The sequence below is a fragment of the Haemaphysalis longicornis genome, unplaced genomic scaffold (genome assembly GCF_048455015.1).
Source record: "Haemaphysalis longicornis isolate Haplotype H1 unplaced genomic scaffold, Haemaphysalis longicornis Haplotype H1 scaffold_13, whole genome shotgun sequence".
In the NCBI taxonomy this organism is placed as follows: domain Eukaryota; kingdom Metazoa; phylum Arthropoda; class Arachnida; order Ixodida; family Ixodidae; genus Haemaphysalis; species Haemaphysalis longicornis.
In genome coordinates, this window is record NW_027526233.1 from 2063043 (window position 1) to 2080943 (window position 17901).

Consider the following 17901-nt stretch of genomic DNA (forward strand, 5'->3'; position numbering starts at 1 on the left):
GGGAGCGGCGGGAAGGCGACAGGTACGCACGCGGCCGGTAGCCGTAGTAATTCGGGGCCAGGTGTTCGCGTTCATAGGCGGCGTAGCCACGTCGTTCATCCCGTTGGCGACGTCGGCAAAACCGGGAGACGTGACCTCGAATGCCGCAATAGTAGCACACGGGGCGGTTGATGGCGGCATCCTGGCGGGCCGGAAAGTAGGGCGGCGAGCTCGGCACACGAGGCATGGCCGCCACATAGCCAGACGACGGGTGAGCCGTGAGTGGGGACAGCGGCAGGGGTGTCCGTCCAGCGACCTCAGAGTAAGACAGCGTTGAAGGAGCCACAGAATGAACAGGAGGCAATAGCACCGGCATGGCGGCAAGCTCCTCTTTAACCATCTCGCGAAGGCCAGGAGCAGGAGATGTTGAGGGGACACCATGTGTGCAGTGAGAGACGTCGCCATACATTTCCTCGCGAACTATAGCGCGAATCATCGCACGAAGTTGTTGTTCGTCTCCGAGATGATGAGTAGACGCCATGTCCCGTGGAAGGCGGATCGACTGACGTTCGTCGAGACGCTGACAGGTAGAGATCACGTCAGATACAGTGTCCAGGTTCTGAAGGACAAGTGCGTTGAACGCGAACTCACCGATCCCCTTCAGAATGTGACGGACACGGTCGGACTCCTGCATATCATTGTCGACGCGGCGGCACAGTGCTAGAACATCTTCGATGTACGAGGTATAGGTCTCGTTAGCTTGCTGCTTGCGGACATCCAGTATCCTCTTTGCGTTGTCGCTCCGAGCTTTAGTGGAGCCAAAAATCTTTCGCAGCTCCGTAGTGAAGCCAGCCCAGTCGGCAAAGTCGTGTCGGTGGTTTAAATACCATGTCTCAGCGACTTGCTTAAGAGAGAAGCCAACGTTCAACAGTTTGTTGTGATCATCCCACCTATTGAACTGGCTGACGCGGGTGTAACTGTCCAGCCACTCCTCCACGTCTTCTCCCCGAAGACCATAGAAGTGGGGCGGGTCGCGCTGGGGGCTGGTCACGATGCACTGCAGGGGCGCTGAGACAGCGCCACTGGGAGTATCTTGCGACATGGGCATTGGTCCCGAGGGCAAGCGGCGACCGGAACGGAGCTCCAGGGGTGTCGAAGGAGAGGTACAGGTCGGGATCGAGTTGCAGCTCCACCACTTGTGAGGCCGTAGATAGCAGGCGACCAGACCGTGGCTTCGTAGCTCCTTTATTCGGAGGCGAGTCGACTAGAACGCATGATGGCGATCAGGCCCCAGCACTGATGATGATCTCTGAAGAAGCGGGCTCGTCGATGATGATGAGTTTGTACAGGAAATGAAGAAGTTATCACCTCAAGCCGGTGGTGATGATAGTGGGCAATTGCTACCTATGGTGGCATACAGGCTGTAGCCTCAAACAAAGCTCACACTAAATATATATATATATATATATATATATATATATATATATATATATATATATATATATATATATATATATATATATATATATATTGAAAGGCAAAGTCACGGGGAAGCGCAGACCGTTTATTCCGGCTTCGCGAAAGGAACAACCCGCAGAGACTCCGACGAAGATGACGGTCGCACCAGGCACCGGATATCAGGGTGGCAGCCGGTGGCGCGTGAATGAAGATGATGCTGATGATGGGAGTGTTTCTAGATGCTATGAATGGGGAGAATGACCACTGTAGCGATCGGTATGAAAACGTCGCTCACACTAACTTCCCCGGCGGTCGAAGCGGCCAAGCTGGCCGCAAGTCAGAGGGATGGCGATCGGCGAAGAAATCGTTTTAGACGCGAAACATGCACAGTCTCAACGCCACGGCACCGACGGTCAGTGACACCACACGTAGGAGTAACTAAGTAGTTCACTGGAGAGGTACGCTGAAGGACTGTATACGGGCCAATGAATCGTGGCATAAACTTTTTACATAGTCCTGGAGCACGTAGAGGTGTGGAAAGCAACACTTCGTCTCCTGGTTCGAAGGTGACGTCCCGGCGATCTGTATCGTATCGAGACTTCCGGTCATTCTGGCAGGACTCGGTGTTCAATCGGGCGAGGTTCCGGCAATGCGCGACACGAGAAACAAATTGATCTGTCATGGTAACTGTTGGAGAAACCGGGCAGGAAAAGAAAGATGCATCCAGAACAGATGGTGGATGCCGGCCATACACGAGGAAAAACGGTGAAAATCCAGTGGTACTTTGAACAGCAGTGTTGTAGGCGTATGTTACAAAGGGAAGAATGGCGGCCCAGTTTCTGTGGTCGGGGTTGATATAGACAGAAACCATATCAGACAGAGTACGATGAAAGCGTTCTGTCAGGCCATTTGTCTGAGGATGATAGCTTGAAGTGGTCTTGTGAATGGTACCGGCAGCCCGAAGAACTTCTGCAATGACTGCTGAGAGGAATGTGCGTCCTCGGTCACTTAAAAGAGTGCGAGGTGGTCCGTGACGTAAAAAGATGGCGTGCAGAAAAAAATCTGCGACTTCGGAAGCGGAGCCGGTACGCAGAGGAGCATTTTCGGCGAATCGAGTCAAATGATCTACAGCAGTCACAATCCAGCGATGGCCAGTTGAAGTTGAAGGCAAAGGTCCATATAGGTCGATGCCAATGACTTCGAATGGAGCAGGAAGGCAAGGCAGGGGCTGTAGCCTCCCTGCAGGGGCTGAGGTTGAGCGTTTACGACGCTGACAGGCAGGACATGATGCAACATAATTTGCGACGCTGGTGAAAAGGCCTGGCCAAAAGAACCGGCTCCTAATGCGGTCGTAAGTTTTGTTGAACGCAAGATGGCCAGCCATGGCGTCATTGTGAAAGACTTCCAGGATTTGGTTCCGAAGACAGCGAGGGATGACTGGAACCCACCTGTCGCCGGTAGGGTGATAATTGTGACGGTAAAGCGCTCCACCATTCAAGAGGCGAAATTTGTTTAGTTGGCGGCGGGAGCGGCCATTAGGTGGTGAAGCAGAACCATCGAGTTGTTCCATGAGGTGTCGGCAGTAAGAGTCCGTTCGTTGAAGAGATACAAGGTTTGATGGAATATCTTGTTCTCTTGTGCGCAAAGGCGCCATTGTCAGCGTGGGTGAAGAGATGGCAGGGGACGTGGTATCCTCGGGAGACGGCTGTGGGCGACGGGACAGGGCGTCAGCGTCATTGTGAGTCTTGCCCGACTTGTAAGTCACCGTAAAATCGTACTCCTGTAAACGGAGAACCCAGCGGCCAAGGCGTCCCGATAAATTTTTGAGCGAGGATAACCAACAAAGCGCATGGTGGTCTGTCACTACGGAGAAGTGGCGCCCGTACAAATAAGGACGAAAGTTTTGCACGGCCCAGACAACCGCGAGGCATTCTTTTTCAGTAATTGTGTAGTTCTGCTCAGCGGGTGTCAAAGTGCGGCTGGCGTACGCGATGACGCGCTCCAATGACGAATCATTGCGCTGCAGAAGGACCGCACCAAGACCGTGCCCACTGGCATCAGTGTGGAGAATTGTCGGTGCCGACTCATCGAAATGGCCGAGGACAGGTCCAGATGTGAGAGCTTGTTTGAGGGTTTTGAAAGCTGTTTCGCAGTCTTCGGTCCAGAGGAATGGGGTTCCGGATGTCAATAGTTTGTTCAGGGGCGAGGCTATTGTTGCGAAATTGCGAATGAAGCGACGGAAATAAGAAGCCAATCCAAGAAAACTGCGAAGTTCCTTTTGACGGAGCGGCCGAGAGAAGTTAAGAACCGCGTTGATCTTGTCCGGATCCTGGCGTATTCCATCCTTGCTTACAACGTGGCCCAGGACTTTGATGGAGGTACTGGCAAATCGACACTTTTTGGTGTTGAGCTGAAGACCAGCGTTGCGGAGGCAGGTTAATACTTCGTCAACACGTTTAAGATGCACATCGAACGTGGACGACAAGATAACGATGTCGTCAAGGTAACAAAGACAGATCTTCCATTTTAATCCACGCAGGACGGTGTCAATCATGCGCTCAAAAGTGGCTGGAGCATTGCACAGTCCGAATGGCATGACATTAAACTCGTAAAGGCCATCGGGTGTTGCGAAAGCTGTTTTTTCTTTGTCTGATTCATTCATAGGGATTTGCCAATATCCCGATCGAAGATCAAGGCTCGAGAAGTATTCGGCGCCGTGCAAAGTGTCCAGAGCGTCATCAATACGGGGCATGGGGTAAACGTCTTTTCTAGTAATTTTGTTAAGCGCCCGATAGTCCACACAAAAGCGCACGGAGCCGTCTTTCTTGCGGACCAGAACAACCGGTGATGACCAGGAGCTTCCAGAAGGGCGAATAATGTCCCGCTGAAGCATATCGTCAACATTGTCTTGAATAATTTTGCGTTCTGAGGCCGAAACGCGGTAGGGACGACGGCGAATTATACACGAACCGTCTGTTTCTATACAATGAGTTGCCGCTGATGTCCGTCCAAGAGTGGAAGAGTGGCAGTCAAATAAGGCCTTGTGTTCCGTAAGCAGAGCGAGGAGCGCTTCCCTCTTTTCCAAGCTGAGCTCAGGGCTGATGGTAGAAGTAAGGCAGGAGACCGTAAGCTCTGGATTACAGGCGCACTGCACTGACGCAAGAGGGCAAAGTGCTGGAGAGGTAATGTCGTCCTGGGAAATAGTGGCAACGGTAATGCCTTGTGGAAGGAGAATCGGCTCAGAGGCAACATTCAATGCGGCGATTAGAGCTGATCCCCGCGAAAAGCGTACGAGACATGGGGGTATTATGGCTCCTTTACAAGCGAAGCTGCCAGCTGGTGTGACAAAGACATCTCCGTCGGCGATATTGTCGCAGGCCACAAAAAATACAGTTTCTTCACCGGGAGGCAGAACACAATCTTCAGTAGCTCACCAAACGCTGTAGTGACGCATCTGACACACTGGAAATGGCTGTCTCGGTGAGGTGAATAGCCGGTTGTCGGCAGGAAATTACCGCGGACGATGCTGATAAAAAGTCCCAACCCAGAATGATTTCATAAGCACATAGAGTCAGCACCGCACACTGAATGTGATGTAGAAGCCCGCCAATCATAACACGCACTGTACAGTATCCAGAGGGGCGAATCTTATTACCATTTGCTCCTCGTAAAGTCGGACCAGTATAGGGAATTCTAACTTTTCTCAGGCGGGACCTCAACTGTGCACTAATAACCGAAACACTGGCTCCCGTATCCACAAGCACATCAATACACACCCCTTCCACTTCTACGGATAAAATGTTCGACGGACGGTCCGGAGGAGTTCTGGTTTCTCGGAGCAATGCAGTTTCCCCTCCAAAAACTGCAGGCGCAAGTTTTCCGAAGCCTGGTCAGTGGGACGGGAAGCAGGTCGAAGAGGCGACAGTGAGCGGCGATACGGCGAGGGTGATCGACGTCGTGCCGCGCGATTATAAGAAATATCGGTCGAGTCTCGAGGAGGCGAAGGACGGCGAGGAGGCGAAACATACCCATTACGACGAGCCCCGTAGACAAAGCGGGTGTCATCCCGTTCATCATGCGCGTAACCTCGTCGCTCGTCCTGTTGGCGTCGCCGGCAAAAGCGAGAAATGTGGCCCCGAATACCAGAGTAGTAGCAGACGGGGCGGTCCCGCGGGAAAAGCTGACGGTCGGGACGGACGTGCGAGTAGTATGGCTGAGGATACGGACCGGTTGAAATTGCTCTCAGATGTCCGGGAGAGGGTGGTAGCGGGGGAGCTTCCACTCGCATGGGTGGTTTCGAAGCGGCATCGCAGTATGACATGGCGTGGGTGGTAGAAGGGGCGGGGTTAACAGATGGTACCGCCGTCATGGACGCAAGCTCCTCCTTGATGAGGTCTCGCAGGTAAAACGCGTTTGGGCGACAGTTGTCACGTGGGGGGCACGGTGGGGTACGGTTTTCTAGCTCCTCACGGATGACACTATGTATCAGGGAACGTAAGTCCATGTCCCCATCCATGCAAGTTGACGAAGGCTGAGGTTGCAAGCGAAGAGACTGCAACTGGTCGAGACGTAGGCAGGTTGTTCGCACATCATTAACGCTTGTGGGGTTCTGAAGAGCAAGGGCGCTAAATGCGAAAGGAGCAATTCCCTTCAAGATGTGGCGCACCTTGTCAGCCTCGGGCATGCTTTCGTCCACCTTGCGGCATAGGGCAAGAACGTCCTCGATGTAAGAAATGTATGTTTCTTCGGGATGTTGCACGCGAGAGTTCAGCTTCTTTCTGGCACAATCGGAGCGAAGAGACGGGGTGCCGAAGGCCTGGCGTATCTCATCCGTAAAGGTGGTCCAATCAGCGAAGCGTCCTTTGTTGTTGTAGAACCACGTCTTCGCCACCTCGTTTAGAGAGAAGGGGACAATGCGCAGCTTGCAAACGTCATCCCACCGGTTAAACTGGCTGACGCGGTTGAACTCGTCGAGCCAGTCGTCGACATCTTCCCCGCGAAGACCAGCGAAGAAGGGAGGGTCACGCTGGGGGCTTGTTAGCAACCACGTCGACGCCGTTTGAGCGGCGGACTCCGACCTGGCTTCTCGCTGCATCGGCGGAGCTGGTAGCAGGATGCGTCGGCCGGAACAGAGCTCCAGGGGTGTAACTGGGAGCGGCGGAGGACGGGGTCAAAAGGCAACTCCACCACTTGAAAGGCAAAGTCACGGGGAAGCGCAGACCGTTTATTCCGGCTTCGCGAAAGGAACAACCCGCAGAGACTCCAACGAAGATGACGGTCGCACCAGGCACCGGATATCAGGGTGGCAGCCGGTGGCGCGTGAATGAAGATGATGCTGATGATGGGACTGTTTCTAGATGCTATGAATAGGGAGAATGACCACTGTAGCGATCGGTATGAAAACATCGCTCACAATATATATATGCAGGGTGTCGAACCGAAAAAAATACCGGTTCGGTTACGGTTCGGGTTCGGGTGAAATAATTTCGTTCCGGTTCAGTTCCGGTTCGACAAAATCACGTACCGAACCGGTTCGCGAACCGGTTCGGGAGCTTGAACCGGTTCGCGAACCGGTTCGATGAGTTGAATTGTCACTGAAATTAGAAAAAAAAACATTTAGTAGTTTAAAGCGACAGTAAAATCAAAACACAAACAAAAATTCAAAATGCTGCTGTTCCCCAAGGGCAGTGGCGCAATTGCAAAGCAAACTTTAAACAATCACGAGATATTAGAAAAACAGATGAAGTGGTGACGATTTACCACCTACTTTCTCATCCAGACTTTATGTTGTCCTAGCGACTATTCATAAAACCACCGCCAAGAGATATGACGCTGGGATATATTTTCTGCCCTTTCATTTTTTGTTGAAATCGCAATCGTCGCTATGGAATCGCCCATCACGCTAACCTTGAAGCCTTCAATTTAGGTCTGCGTACTGGCGCGTTCAAATATCAGCGCTTAATACCAATGGCGCCCATTTTTTTTTATATTTGTAACAAAACAGAAAAATCCTACTACAGGCACATAAATACTACCAATGAATTAGATCATTTGGTCACCCTGAATAATTTGTTAGCTGTCACCTTATCGAATGTGTTAGCCACACTTTTGTTAAAAGTAAGCTTTATTTAACGCTCAGTCACTGCATTACTGCTCTGACCACTGCAATTCCTTTTGCGAAAGCTATACTGGATGTGTGCATTACAATCAGTATGTCATCGTACCGCCTGACCCCCGGCCATCGTTCCGTGGGCTACATTGCGGAATCTTGTAACAGATTATGCTGTTACAAAATGAAAGGGAAATTTGACACGCGGAGAATGAGATGAACTTTTTTGTCTAGACGCTCTTTAATTCGTCCACAGCACTACTCCCCTCCGACCCGCCGCGGTGGCTCAGTGGCTAAGGCACTGCTGAGCGCGAGGTCGCGGGTTCGATTCCCGGCCGAGGCGGCCGCTTTTCTGATGGAAGCGAAAAGCAAAAACGCCGGTGTGTACGAAATTTCGGCGCACGTTAAAGATCCCCAGGTGGTCAAAATTAATCCGGAGCCCTCCACTACGGCGGCCTCATCGCCTGTGCTGGGTCGGCACGTTAAACCCCACAATCAAATCAAATCAGTACTCCCCTCCGGAAGGAGTAGCAATAGAAGTAATGTAGCGAGTTGGGCAGCCAGTACAAGTGCACCTTCGAAAAAAAAAAGCAGATCTGAAAGAGACAAAACTGCAGAACAAACAGAAAAGATGATCGCTGGGCGAATGGGACAGTGTGAGGTACCGGCCTGCCTTTCTGCACGTGTCATCTGCTTTATTACTGTTTCTGCTTCCAAGACAAGGTCAAAGCCTGCAGTTTCTTGCCAAGGGATTAAGTGCGCACCTTAACAGTTTTTCCTGACATATCTGTTGTTATTTACACTTGTAAAAAACGGAGCTTGTCCACTGTACTGTCCTAAAAAACGGTCGTGGGTAAGGGACATCGAAGCCACTTGTGGTCAGCAGCAAGCGGTTTAGCCACTGAGCAGCTCCTGCGGTCACACTTGTCAAGTATTAACAATTTGCAGGTGTCGGACCTTTTAAACAAATTATGGAATGCAAAACGTTTGCACACATCGGGTATGGGCTTTCGCTGCTGCGCACTGGAGCACTCCTGCAGCCTGATTGCTCCACTAAAGTTGCAGCTAGGGAAGGGCAAAGTCGTTTTATATCCCCTGCAAGCTGCGGAGAATGACATTTCGTTTGGTCAGCTTGCACTACGCTCGCGCTTCCAGCAGCAACAGACCGTTGCTACATTGGTGCTCATTCATTTCCCTTGTTACATGGAGCGTGATAGTGTTCAATTGTCTGGAGAAGAAAGTGCGCGAGCGGGTACGAAGTTGATGGTACGTGAAAGAAAAAAAGGCCGGAATTGCATTGACTGTGCAATGTCAACAACGGAGGGTCGAACCGTTTTGGCATGAACCGGTAACCGTTATTTCTTTTTCGGTTCAGTTCCGGTTCGGGTTCAGTGTGATAAAAAAATAACGGTTCGGGTTCGGGTTAAGTTCCGGCAAAAATACCGGTTCAGTTCCGGTTTTCGGTTCGGTTCGGTTCCGGTTCGACACCCTGATATATAGCGAATCAGACTGGGAAATGAGGGCTCGTTTAAAATAATACAGAAATAACGATTGGCAGTCAAGAATGCCAAAGAAGCCAAAGGGGAGGGTGCGGTAGGTCATTGAAACAGCTAAAGGATGTTTGAAAGAAAGAAAGTGGAGAAAAATGCTCGCCTGGTGGGATGCGAACCCCCGACCTCCAGAATTCGCGTCTGGTGCGATGACCACTACGCTACCGGGGGGGCTGTTTTTCACCTGCACTTTCTCTGGTATTTATGTTAAGCATTTTTTCTCCACTTTCTTTCTTTCTATCAAACATTCTTTATCTGTTTCAATGACCTACGGCACCCTCCCCTTTGGTTTCGTCGGCATTCTTGACTGGCAATCCTTATTTCTGTATTATTTTTAACGAGCCCTCATTTCCCATTCTGATGCGCTATATATATATATACGGAGCAACAAAACTTGGAAGAGGGTCGGCAACACAAGACAGCAAACCTTCGAACAAGGTAGCGACCAAGATTGTTGTCACAACATGGAGAAATGTCTGATTAGCAACAGGGGCGCCGAAAAAAGGATGGCTGAGACGAATGCGCTACACCCTGCTTCCAATATTCTGCAGGTTTTTCACTCCTTCCATGCACGTAATTTTCTATAAAGTACGATCCTTTCAACCTCCCCTGTCACAGATGGACACGTAATGGTGGCTTTATTGTGCGAGTACGACGCCCTACCCGGACTAGGTCACGCCTGCGGTCACAACCTCATCGCTATGGGCTCGGTAGCGGCAGGGGTCGCAGTTAAGGAAGTGTTACGACAGGCATCGCTATGTGGAAAGGTGAGTATTTATTTCTTTATTACGCGAAGATAATATGGCTAGGGTTACTTGTATTTTTTTTCCCTGCGAAGAAAACAAACCTTCTGAGGTTTCACGTCTTTTTTGAATGTGGAGGTGCTCGAAAAAGAATGTCCCGGTGTGAGTACTGCTAGAACGCGCTTACCAGCGAAATCGCACCCCGTTAAAAACAGCATTTGGACATTAAGCTTGTTTACGTCCCATCACTTCGATATGCATCTTGAATTAAGTATCTAAAAATTGCCACCATTTGCAAGATCAAAATACGCCTCACACCTGAAGGTTATATGTCTCATCACTTCGATATGGATTTGTGAAGATTAGTTTAAAATATATAACGTCTTCAATATCAAAACATGACTATACACCTCAAGCTGATACGACGTGCTGATGAAGCGTGGTGACGGAGAATATGGAGACCCGTAGCGATTCCCACACGAACTCCCATCTACTCATTTTCCTTGTCGAACTTCACTTTACAATATCAAAATTATTCCCCATACGCATTGCGGCCGGAATTCAGGCATTTTTACAAGTGTTACAATGTGCCTGCCTTTTTTATGCATAACGACGGCGCTTTTTGCGCACAATGCAGCACCAAGGGTTGTCGATTTAAAAACGTTCAGCATAACTGCAAGGTGTTTTTTCATATTGGTTCAGGTTACAGGCGTCAATGTTTTTGCTTGTTAAGGCAGGCAGACAGAAACTTTGGGGCGAGATATGACTGGCGACTGCCTTCTGCGGTATCATCTAACGGAGACCATTAGTTTCCATTATTCCGCTATTTTATAGGCTCCTGCACAATTTTCCGGAGCATGCGAGAGCATGGAGAAAGCCACCGCTCCGCACCTCAGACGTAGGAGGGAGAGACTCCGGCGGGAAAGCGAAATAGCAAAAGGGGGCGGCGTGGGAGCCAAAGAGCCGCCTCTTTCCAGGCAGCTCCTGGTGGCCTCCAAGATGAAGTCCGCCAGGCTCCTTTCCTCGTCCAATTTCCTTGCGGCAGTCCAGTGCGGTTTGCCCTAATTGGCTCGTGTTTGGACACTCTCAGGGGACGTGGGTTCGATCCCAGCGTACCTCACAGCGTGCCCAGTTTGACAGGGATGTGTCTTCGTGGTTTTTGTAGAGCTGACGTGAGCAGCGTGTTTGTCTCTGCTTGTCGGAGAGTTACTGTTGTCGCTGGGTCAGCATGGCGTGAGGTCTCGAGCGAGAGGGTAGCATGATTGGGGTTTGGGCTTTGATGTCGGGCGCTCGGAAAAGTGTTTCGCGAGCGAGCAGATCAGCTGCTTCATTCTACGACATACCAGTGTGCCCAGGAATCCAGTACACCCTAACTGGTCCTTTGATGGAAGAGAAAAGGGTTATCGCGTTTGGATGGCTCGTGTATTGGCCCGAAAGAGTGCGCGCTTTTTTCGAATCGGTGTAAATATTAGTGATTCTACTAGGGTCGGATTAATCAGCTGCTGCGGGGGCTATGCAAGAATTTCTGCCTCCTTTAGGGTGGTACAGCTGAGGAGATCAGTGCTAGCTTCTGCTTTGGTGGTCATGTAGGCAATCGCACACTTTATTCGTCTCTTGGCAGCGTCGGTGAAAACATGATGATTTTGCGGTTCCCTTGTGGTCTCTGCAAAAATAGCCGGCTCGTGTTTTTCGGCGGGTGGTTTTGTTTTCACAACCGTATGCTGTTGGATCGGGGTTACTTGTGGGTTCTGCGGAACTTTTTCTGAAATTGGGGTTTCGTCGCATCGGTTCCTCCGGCTTAGGTTATATCCCAATTCATTCAAGATTACGGGTCCTGCTTGCGTGCATTCACGTGGGCCTAACTGATTACATCGCACTTCAACGTTGTAAACTCTGTCCGTAGCATCCAGCCTTATATTACAAGTGTTGATCTGAAAGGCGTAGTGCTATTTCCGTGGCTTTCCTGATGAGAGTATTAAGTATATTTTCAAGAGTTTAGGTAAGATTAACATAGGGTATTTGGTATCGGATTCTAGCGTTGATAAGTGCGTATCGTAGTTTGAGAGGATCTTCTTCCTTCAAGCCCCGGTCCTTTTTAGCAACCCTTCTCATCATGTGGAGTGTTTGCTCCCCTCGTTTGAGTGCGTTGTTTATTGCTTAAGGAGCCTTCAGTGGAGATCGACGCGGGCGTGTGTTTGTCTTTGAGTTATCAAATGAACAATTATGTTCTCGCTGAATGCCGCCGGGCTGATATTGAATATAAAGCTCCCCAGGGCGACGCCTTTGTAACTATTTTTGTCCCGATGACACCTCTGCCGCATAACGTGTGGATGCGGCGGCTAATGTGCAGCCGTGCATCATGTATCCACCAAACCGTTCGAATTCATCATTGCCAGAATCACAGCCTTAGAGAACGCCAACAGTTCGCACGCCGCCAGAGTAATAGGGTCCGCCAAGTCGTTAATACGGTAGACGAACTCACAGATGCCCACAGGATGACACAGCTGTTCAGAACCTCCGAGACCAAAGTGGGCAGGGCCTTCTTTGAGCAGATGGGCCTGACCTCCCCCCTGGAACGACCAGACGAGATGTGCCTGCTCGCAGGAGTCTTAACGCCCTGCGCATTCAGCCCCTACGGGAGAAAGGGCACGTAGAAGAAAAGCCAGAACTAAGCACCGCACAAAACAGCTGAAAAAAGACCCGCACGTGTAGTACACAACCATCCCCACATTAAATTAAAAATGACTAGTGCACTACACCGCAGCCATCAACTTCCCCGGGGTTCCCCAAGTTTCCTCCACCGTAAGAACTGACTCCATAGTAGCAGCACGAGAAACATCTATCGCCCGGATCATAGCCCGCCTCACCAAGAGCAGAACAGTTGCGGCTGACTAGCGAGCGGCCGTCAGGAATTACACAAAAGGCTGAATACGTACAACCCGAAACGCACCGTATCATGGAAAAGACAATTACAAAGACAATGACAGCCACACCATTAAAAAAAATGTGCCCAGCTTGCTCTAGTGGTGCAAAGCTGGAAAAACAGCAGAGCTGGCGGCCCCTCTCCCTCCGTCGAAGCCGCTGCACATGTGTTCTGCAGTGACACCACGGCTTGACGGGTGCCGGTGAGGCTCGGTGGAGCCATGCATAGGCTAGCGAAGCGAGCGCGAATATCCGCACAGCTGCGCCTGGGGTTACTAGGAAACGACAGGTGGCGTAATCACTCCACGATGACATCAACTCGTCATCGTTTTTTTGTGCGTTTTTTTCGTGCGACGGACGGATGACGCCAGGCTTAAACAGCTCTGCTGTAATAAACTCATCTGGACACCGCACATTCTGAACTCGAAAGGAACGAGCTCGACCACGAGCAGATATGCAAACTGACGCATCAGACATGCTCCCCGGACGAAGCATGGGCACCCAAACCAATGCAAGAACACAGGACAATGCTGGAACACTGCAGAAGCACCAGCCGCACTCTTCCCCACCCACAGCACTCGCTAACGCGACACCAAGCAACCACCATTGCGCGGATACAGACCAACACTCTATCCAACCCAGTACTCCACAGCAAGGTAATAAAGACTCGCAGCAGCTGGAGATTGCATTCATAAATATCAGCTTAACCACTCAGCCAGCCTTTGTGGAGCTCGCCCGCGAAAACAGGGAACACAAAAAAATGGCTCCAGCCCATGGTTCAGGACAACCCCTGAAGCGATCAAAACATTTTGGGCAAAACAGTCTTTTCTCTCTCGCGCGTGTACCAGTCAGTTGACACTGAGAAAGGTTCTTCCTATATCATGGCATCATTACAATAATGCCATCGCCTTTGAATGACGAAGGAAACTGCAAATTTGAAAGGAACTATTCAGAGTAGCAATAGAGCAGAACACGGGGAACGCATGCTCCAAAGTTCATGCAATCGGCACGTACAGTGCGCGTCAGTCTTGTCTATAGACAAGCCCGATGCTCGTTTGTCCTATAGAGCAAGCGAGTGCACGTATCCGGAGCATGCTGGCAACATCTGCTGGTGTCCGCTGGTTAGATATAGCTCTATGTTGTGCATGCACCGATCAGGAACAGGCTCGGGCCGGTCGTGGTTTCGCATGGGCCAGTCGAATTTGCAGACGCCACCACTCGTGAAGGGTGTTTCCTTTAGCAGTGTCGAACGTTCCTCAATGCCAGTGCCGCACCGCCGCCGTACAGATTGTAAACACCTTTCGAACTCGACGAGGAGGGGTAGTAACACTTTATTTAAAGCTGGCTGTAGGGGAGAGGGGGAGAGGATGCGATGTTTTCCACGACATGGGCGGCCCGGTTGGTTAGTGCAAACTACATTTCCCGGTCGGAGCTCTCCAGGGCCTGTTTCCGGCCTGAGGGAAAGGAAGAATGGTGAAATAGGTTGGGGCGACACTCCCAGAGGGACTGTTAGCGGGTATCGGGTGCGAGGCATTCAGGGAAGAGAGGTGTTGATGCTGCAAAGGATAGTTCGGCGGGGGTTGTGTGGGTGTGGAGTAGCCGCCAGTGGCGAGCAGCCTCGTGGGTGAGGGAAGGGAGAGGCGGAGGATATCCCCTACAGAAGAGACAGAAATGTTGGGTAATGTTCCAATACGGGACCAGAGCGTCTCGATTAGCTGGAGGTGTCATGGGTACAACGAGAGACGGGACTGCTCGGGTGACAAGAGCTCGAGCTGTAGGCTGGGCCGCTTCTTTGTTCTTTGTGCCTGTGTGGGCTAGAGTCCACAGCAGACCTACAGAGGGAATGGGCCCGGGCCACCTCTCCTTCCTTACTCGGTCAAAGTGCTCAATGCATAAAGTTTATACTATGCTCAACGCCGATGTGGGTGAGGTCTTCGTGCGTAAGCTGCATGCCGTATTCCGTGCTCAATGAGCATTTCCACGTGTGTATTAACAGCTCGCCAGGACGACCGGACATTGCAGTTCGGTGTGCAGCTTCTGGACAACAAAACGAGTTATCTTTCCCCACAAGACCCAGCAACGCGAAAAAAATCTGAAGGTTGAAACTTTCACCTTCAAGGTTGAAACACCCCGAATAAACCGGATGTCAGCAAAAGTTTAGCACCCGGTCTTGCAGCGGCGGCGAGCGAGTGACCCAACCTGGCAGCACCAACGTATATGCGTCTCCACCCTGTGCGGCGGTGACGCGTGTACATCAAGGCACCTCAGTAGTGCTAGCTGTGAGGGGTGACACGGGAGATAAACCAGTCATTGGACGCACCGCAATATCACCGCAAGCACTTGGTAGTCCCACAAAAGTTCAGCGAATTACGCAGCATGCAATTAATGCGTGCTTTTTGTATTCCTACACGTGCTATTCACAAGATTAGTGCAAGTAGTCGTGTGCCATTACATAACGACCTGCAAGTATTTCCCGTGTCAGCGTTTAGGCGGGCACAGCAAAAGAGAAGCGCCGCTCGTGGGTGGTGGTGCCTGCAAAGTACGCTGACCCATGCGAAACGACCAGTGGCCCGAGCTACAGTCACTAAATAAGCTAGACTAATCTAAGTCTTTCATCACAAGCAAGTTCCAGACTGGCGCATGCGCAATATCGGGTTATCTCCAACCCAGCAGCCGCCAACAGATGTCGCCTGCATGCCTCGGAGCCGTGTGCTCGCTTGCCCCAGACAAGCCTGACACGCATTGTACGTGAGGTCACATATGGGTCAGCGCGGTTCAGTGAAGTCTCTATAATGCCCCCTCTTCCCCACAGTGCCATACAGATCCGCTGGTCTTCCACATTCGCAGGGCGCAATGGCCTGTCATTTTTTAAGAATTTCTCCGCGCTTCCGGCTTGAAACCTCAGTCATATGCATTATAAATTTACTGTCCTATGGCCACAACTTTGTTGGTGGCGGTTTTAATCTCCATCTGGTTTCCTATTTCTCATGGTGCTAAACTCATGTGTGGTGTTTAGAAAATAGCGAGACGAAGTGCATACAGTAATGTATCTTTCATTGGATGAAAACTACCGAAAGCTCGGCCTGCAGAGGAGATGCGCCTTTTAGGATTAGGTGAAAGTCATTACGGATTCGAAATTTTTAACGGATAACTTCCCTATCTGATTTGATTGATTGTAAGATTTAATGCGCCGAAAGTATACCTGGGGTATGAGGCATGCCGTACGGGAGGGCGTGGCATTAATTTGGCCACCTCGGTATCTTCAACGTGCGCCGAAATATCGACACACGTGCGTTTTCGCTTTTCGCCGCTGTCTGCAAAGCAGCCCCCGCGGCCACAATCGAACTCGCATCATTGCGCGCAGCAGCACAGTGCCTTGGCCACTGCACCACCGCGTCGGGGTAATTCTCACATTTTAAGCTATTTATTATTGCGCTGATTTAGCTATGTGTGAATTATTCGTCTTGAACATGATGCCGTGGTACATGCCATAAAACCGAATGACCAAAGAGTGTGTCAGAAAAATAGAATATTCTAAAATTTGAATATCCGGCCAGCCTGGGACTCCAACGACATATCAAGAAAATCCGATTGTTAAAATTTGGAGAACTCGTTAACCAGCTTGGAAAGCCGGAATCACTTCCATTTCAACCGAATAACCGGTTTTGCGGAAAGAACGTTTCAGGGATGACACCGGCTTGTGTAAGTCATCACCGAGGGTCTTGCATTGGAGTAAAAATTATTCCGCATTGCACAAACAATAGCATGGAACAAGCTGTGGAGAATGGCGTGAGAGATTTTTCAGTCATTATGGCAATTAGTGTTTGTTCAACGGCATGCATCTTCGTTCAATTGTTTTCTCTGCCTACGCACCAAAAACTTTTTGGCTACTTTTTGTCATTCACATAAAGATATGTCCATTAGTTTTCTATACCACGTCATCTGGCTCCATCTCATACTGAGTTCCATATTTGTGTGTTATGAAATGTTTTGTTTGTATGGAAGAGCGGTGCGATAAATAGCTAATATTTATGGAAGTTCTCAAAACTTTGTTTATTCCTTTCAGTTCCGGTTGCTTGCTATAAAACCTGCGGAGAGGAATTCCCTTTGATCGATTGCTAGAGTGGCGAAGAACACTTGCTCCAGCCGGGCGCCTCTTTTATTTACAATCATCCAAATTGCTAAAACTACATTGTCTTAATGAAGGCACTACCACGTCTACTGACTTAGTTAGGTATTGGAACGTTCATGTCGGTCGTGAGATTTCTGGAACCGGCCATGCTGACTACCGGCGAATGCGGTTTTCCGCATACGTGTGTATCTGATCGTACTTTCAAACAAAATCCTTTGTCAAATTGTAACGCCGCAAACGAGGCGTAGTCGTGGCCAAAAGATGCCCAACAAAGTGGCTGACGGACGCGACTACGAACGCGATGACTCAAGTAATAAAACAAGTATTAAAGATATTGGACAAAGTGACGCGAACATTTGCAGGGAAGCACAAGTAAACCAATTAAAGCGAACTAGTGGAAAAGAAAATCAGGCGAATTTGGTCTGGGTTGGTATCGAACCCGCCGCCGTCGCTGTGCAACGGACTGAAGATGGAACAGGCGAAGGCTTTGTGAGCTTCGATATAGAAACGTGTGTTGGGGACACTTACTAATGCCTGCATGAGCACTTTGAAAAAGCTGATTATGGAAATAGCAATTAGGGGAGTAACAATCTACGCTTCCATTAATACAGTATAGGTACTGTCTATACAGGGGTTAAGGTCAAAGGTTTTACTTGGCCAAAACAGACTAAAGTAGTCGAGAAGAAAAACGAATGAAAGGGAGTGGATGATGATTATATTATCAGGACACAATTGCACCTCTGCCCATGTGAGATTCAGGACAAGTGGAAAATATGGAAAATATAATGATGATGTTGACAGGGAAACCACACATTTGTATATTTGACATCATACACCATGTGGCAAATTGCACATTCATTTCATTATACAGAGTATTCGGGTGTTCTCGCACTATCGCCCCAAGCGCTTTCTTGTACAAAAATTCTTTCCCAGCATACTTTTTTTTTGCCCGGAGCTTCACCACAAAACTTGCATTATCGACTCTCACCTTTGATTTACAGAGAAGAA

General features: G+C 49.9%; 1 protein-coding gene across 3 annotated transcripts in view; it reads left to right on the forward strand.

Annotated features, from left to right (window-relative positions):
* LOC144164206 (xaa-Arg dipeptidase-like) overlaps window positions 1-17901 on the forward strand; it is an 88220-nt gene that overhangs the window by 52353 nt on the left and 17966 nt on the right. For all 3 annotated transcript variants that reach the window (XM_077694722.1, XM_077694721.1, XM_077694720.1), the window contains one exon: window positions 9715-9863. In XM_077694722.1, the coding sequence (XP_077550848.1) occupies window positions 9715-9863 (149 nt within the window). The remainder of the gene's footprint in view (window positions 1-9714; window positions 9864-17901) is intronic.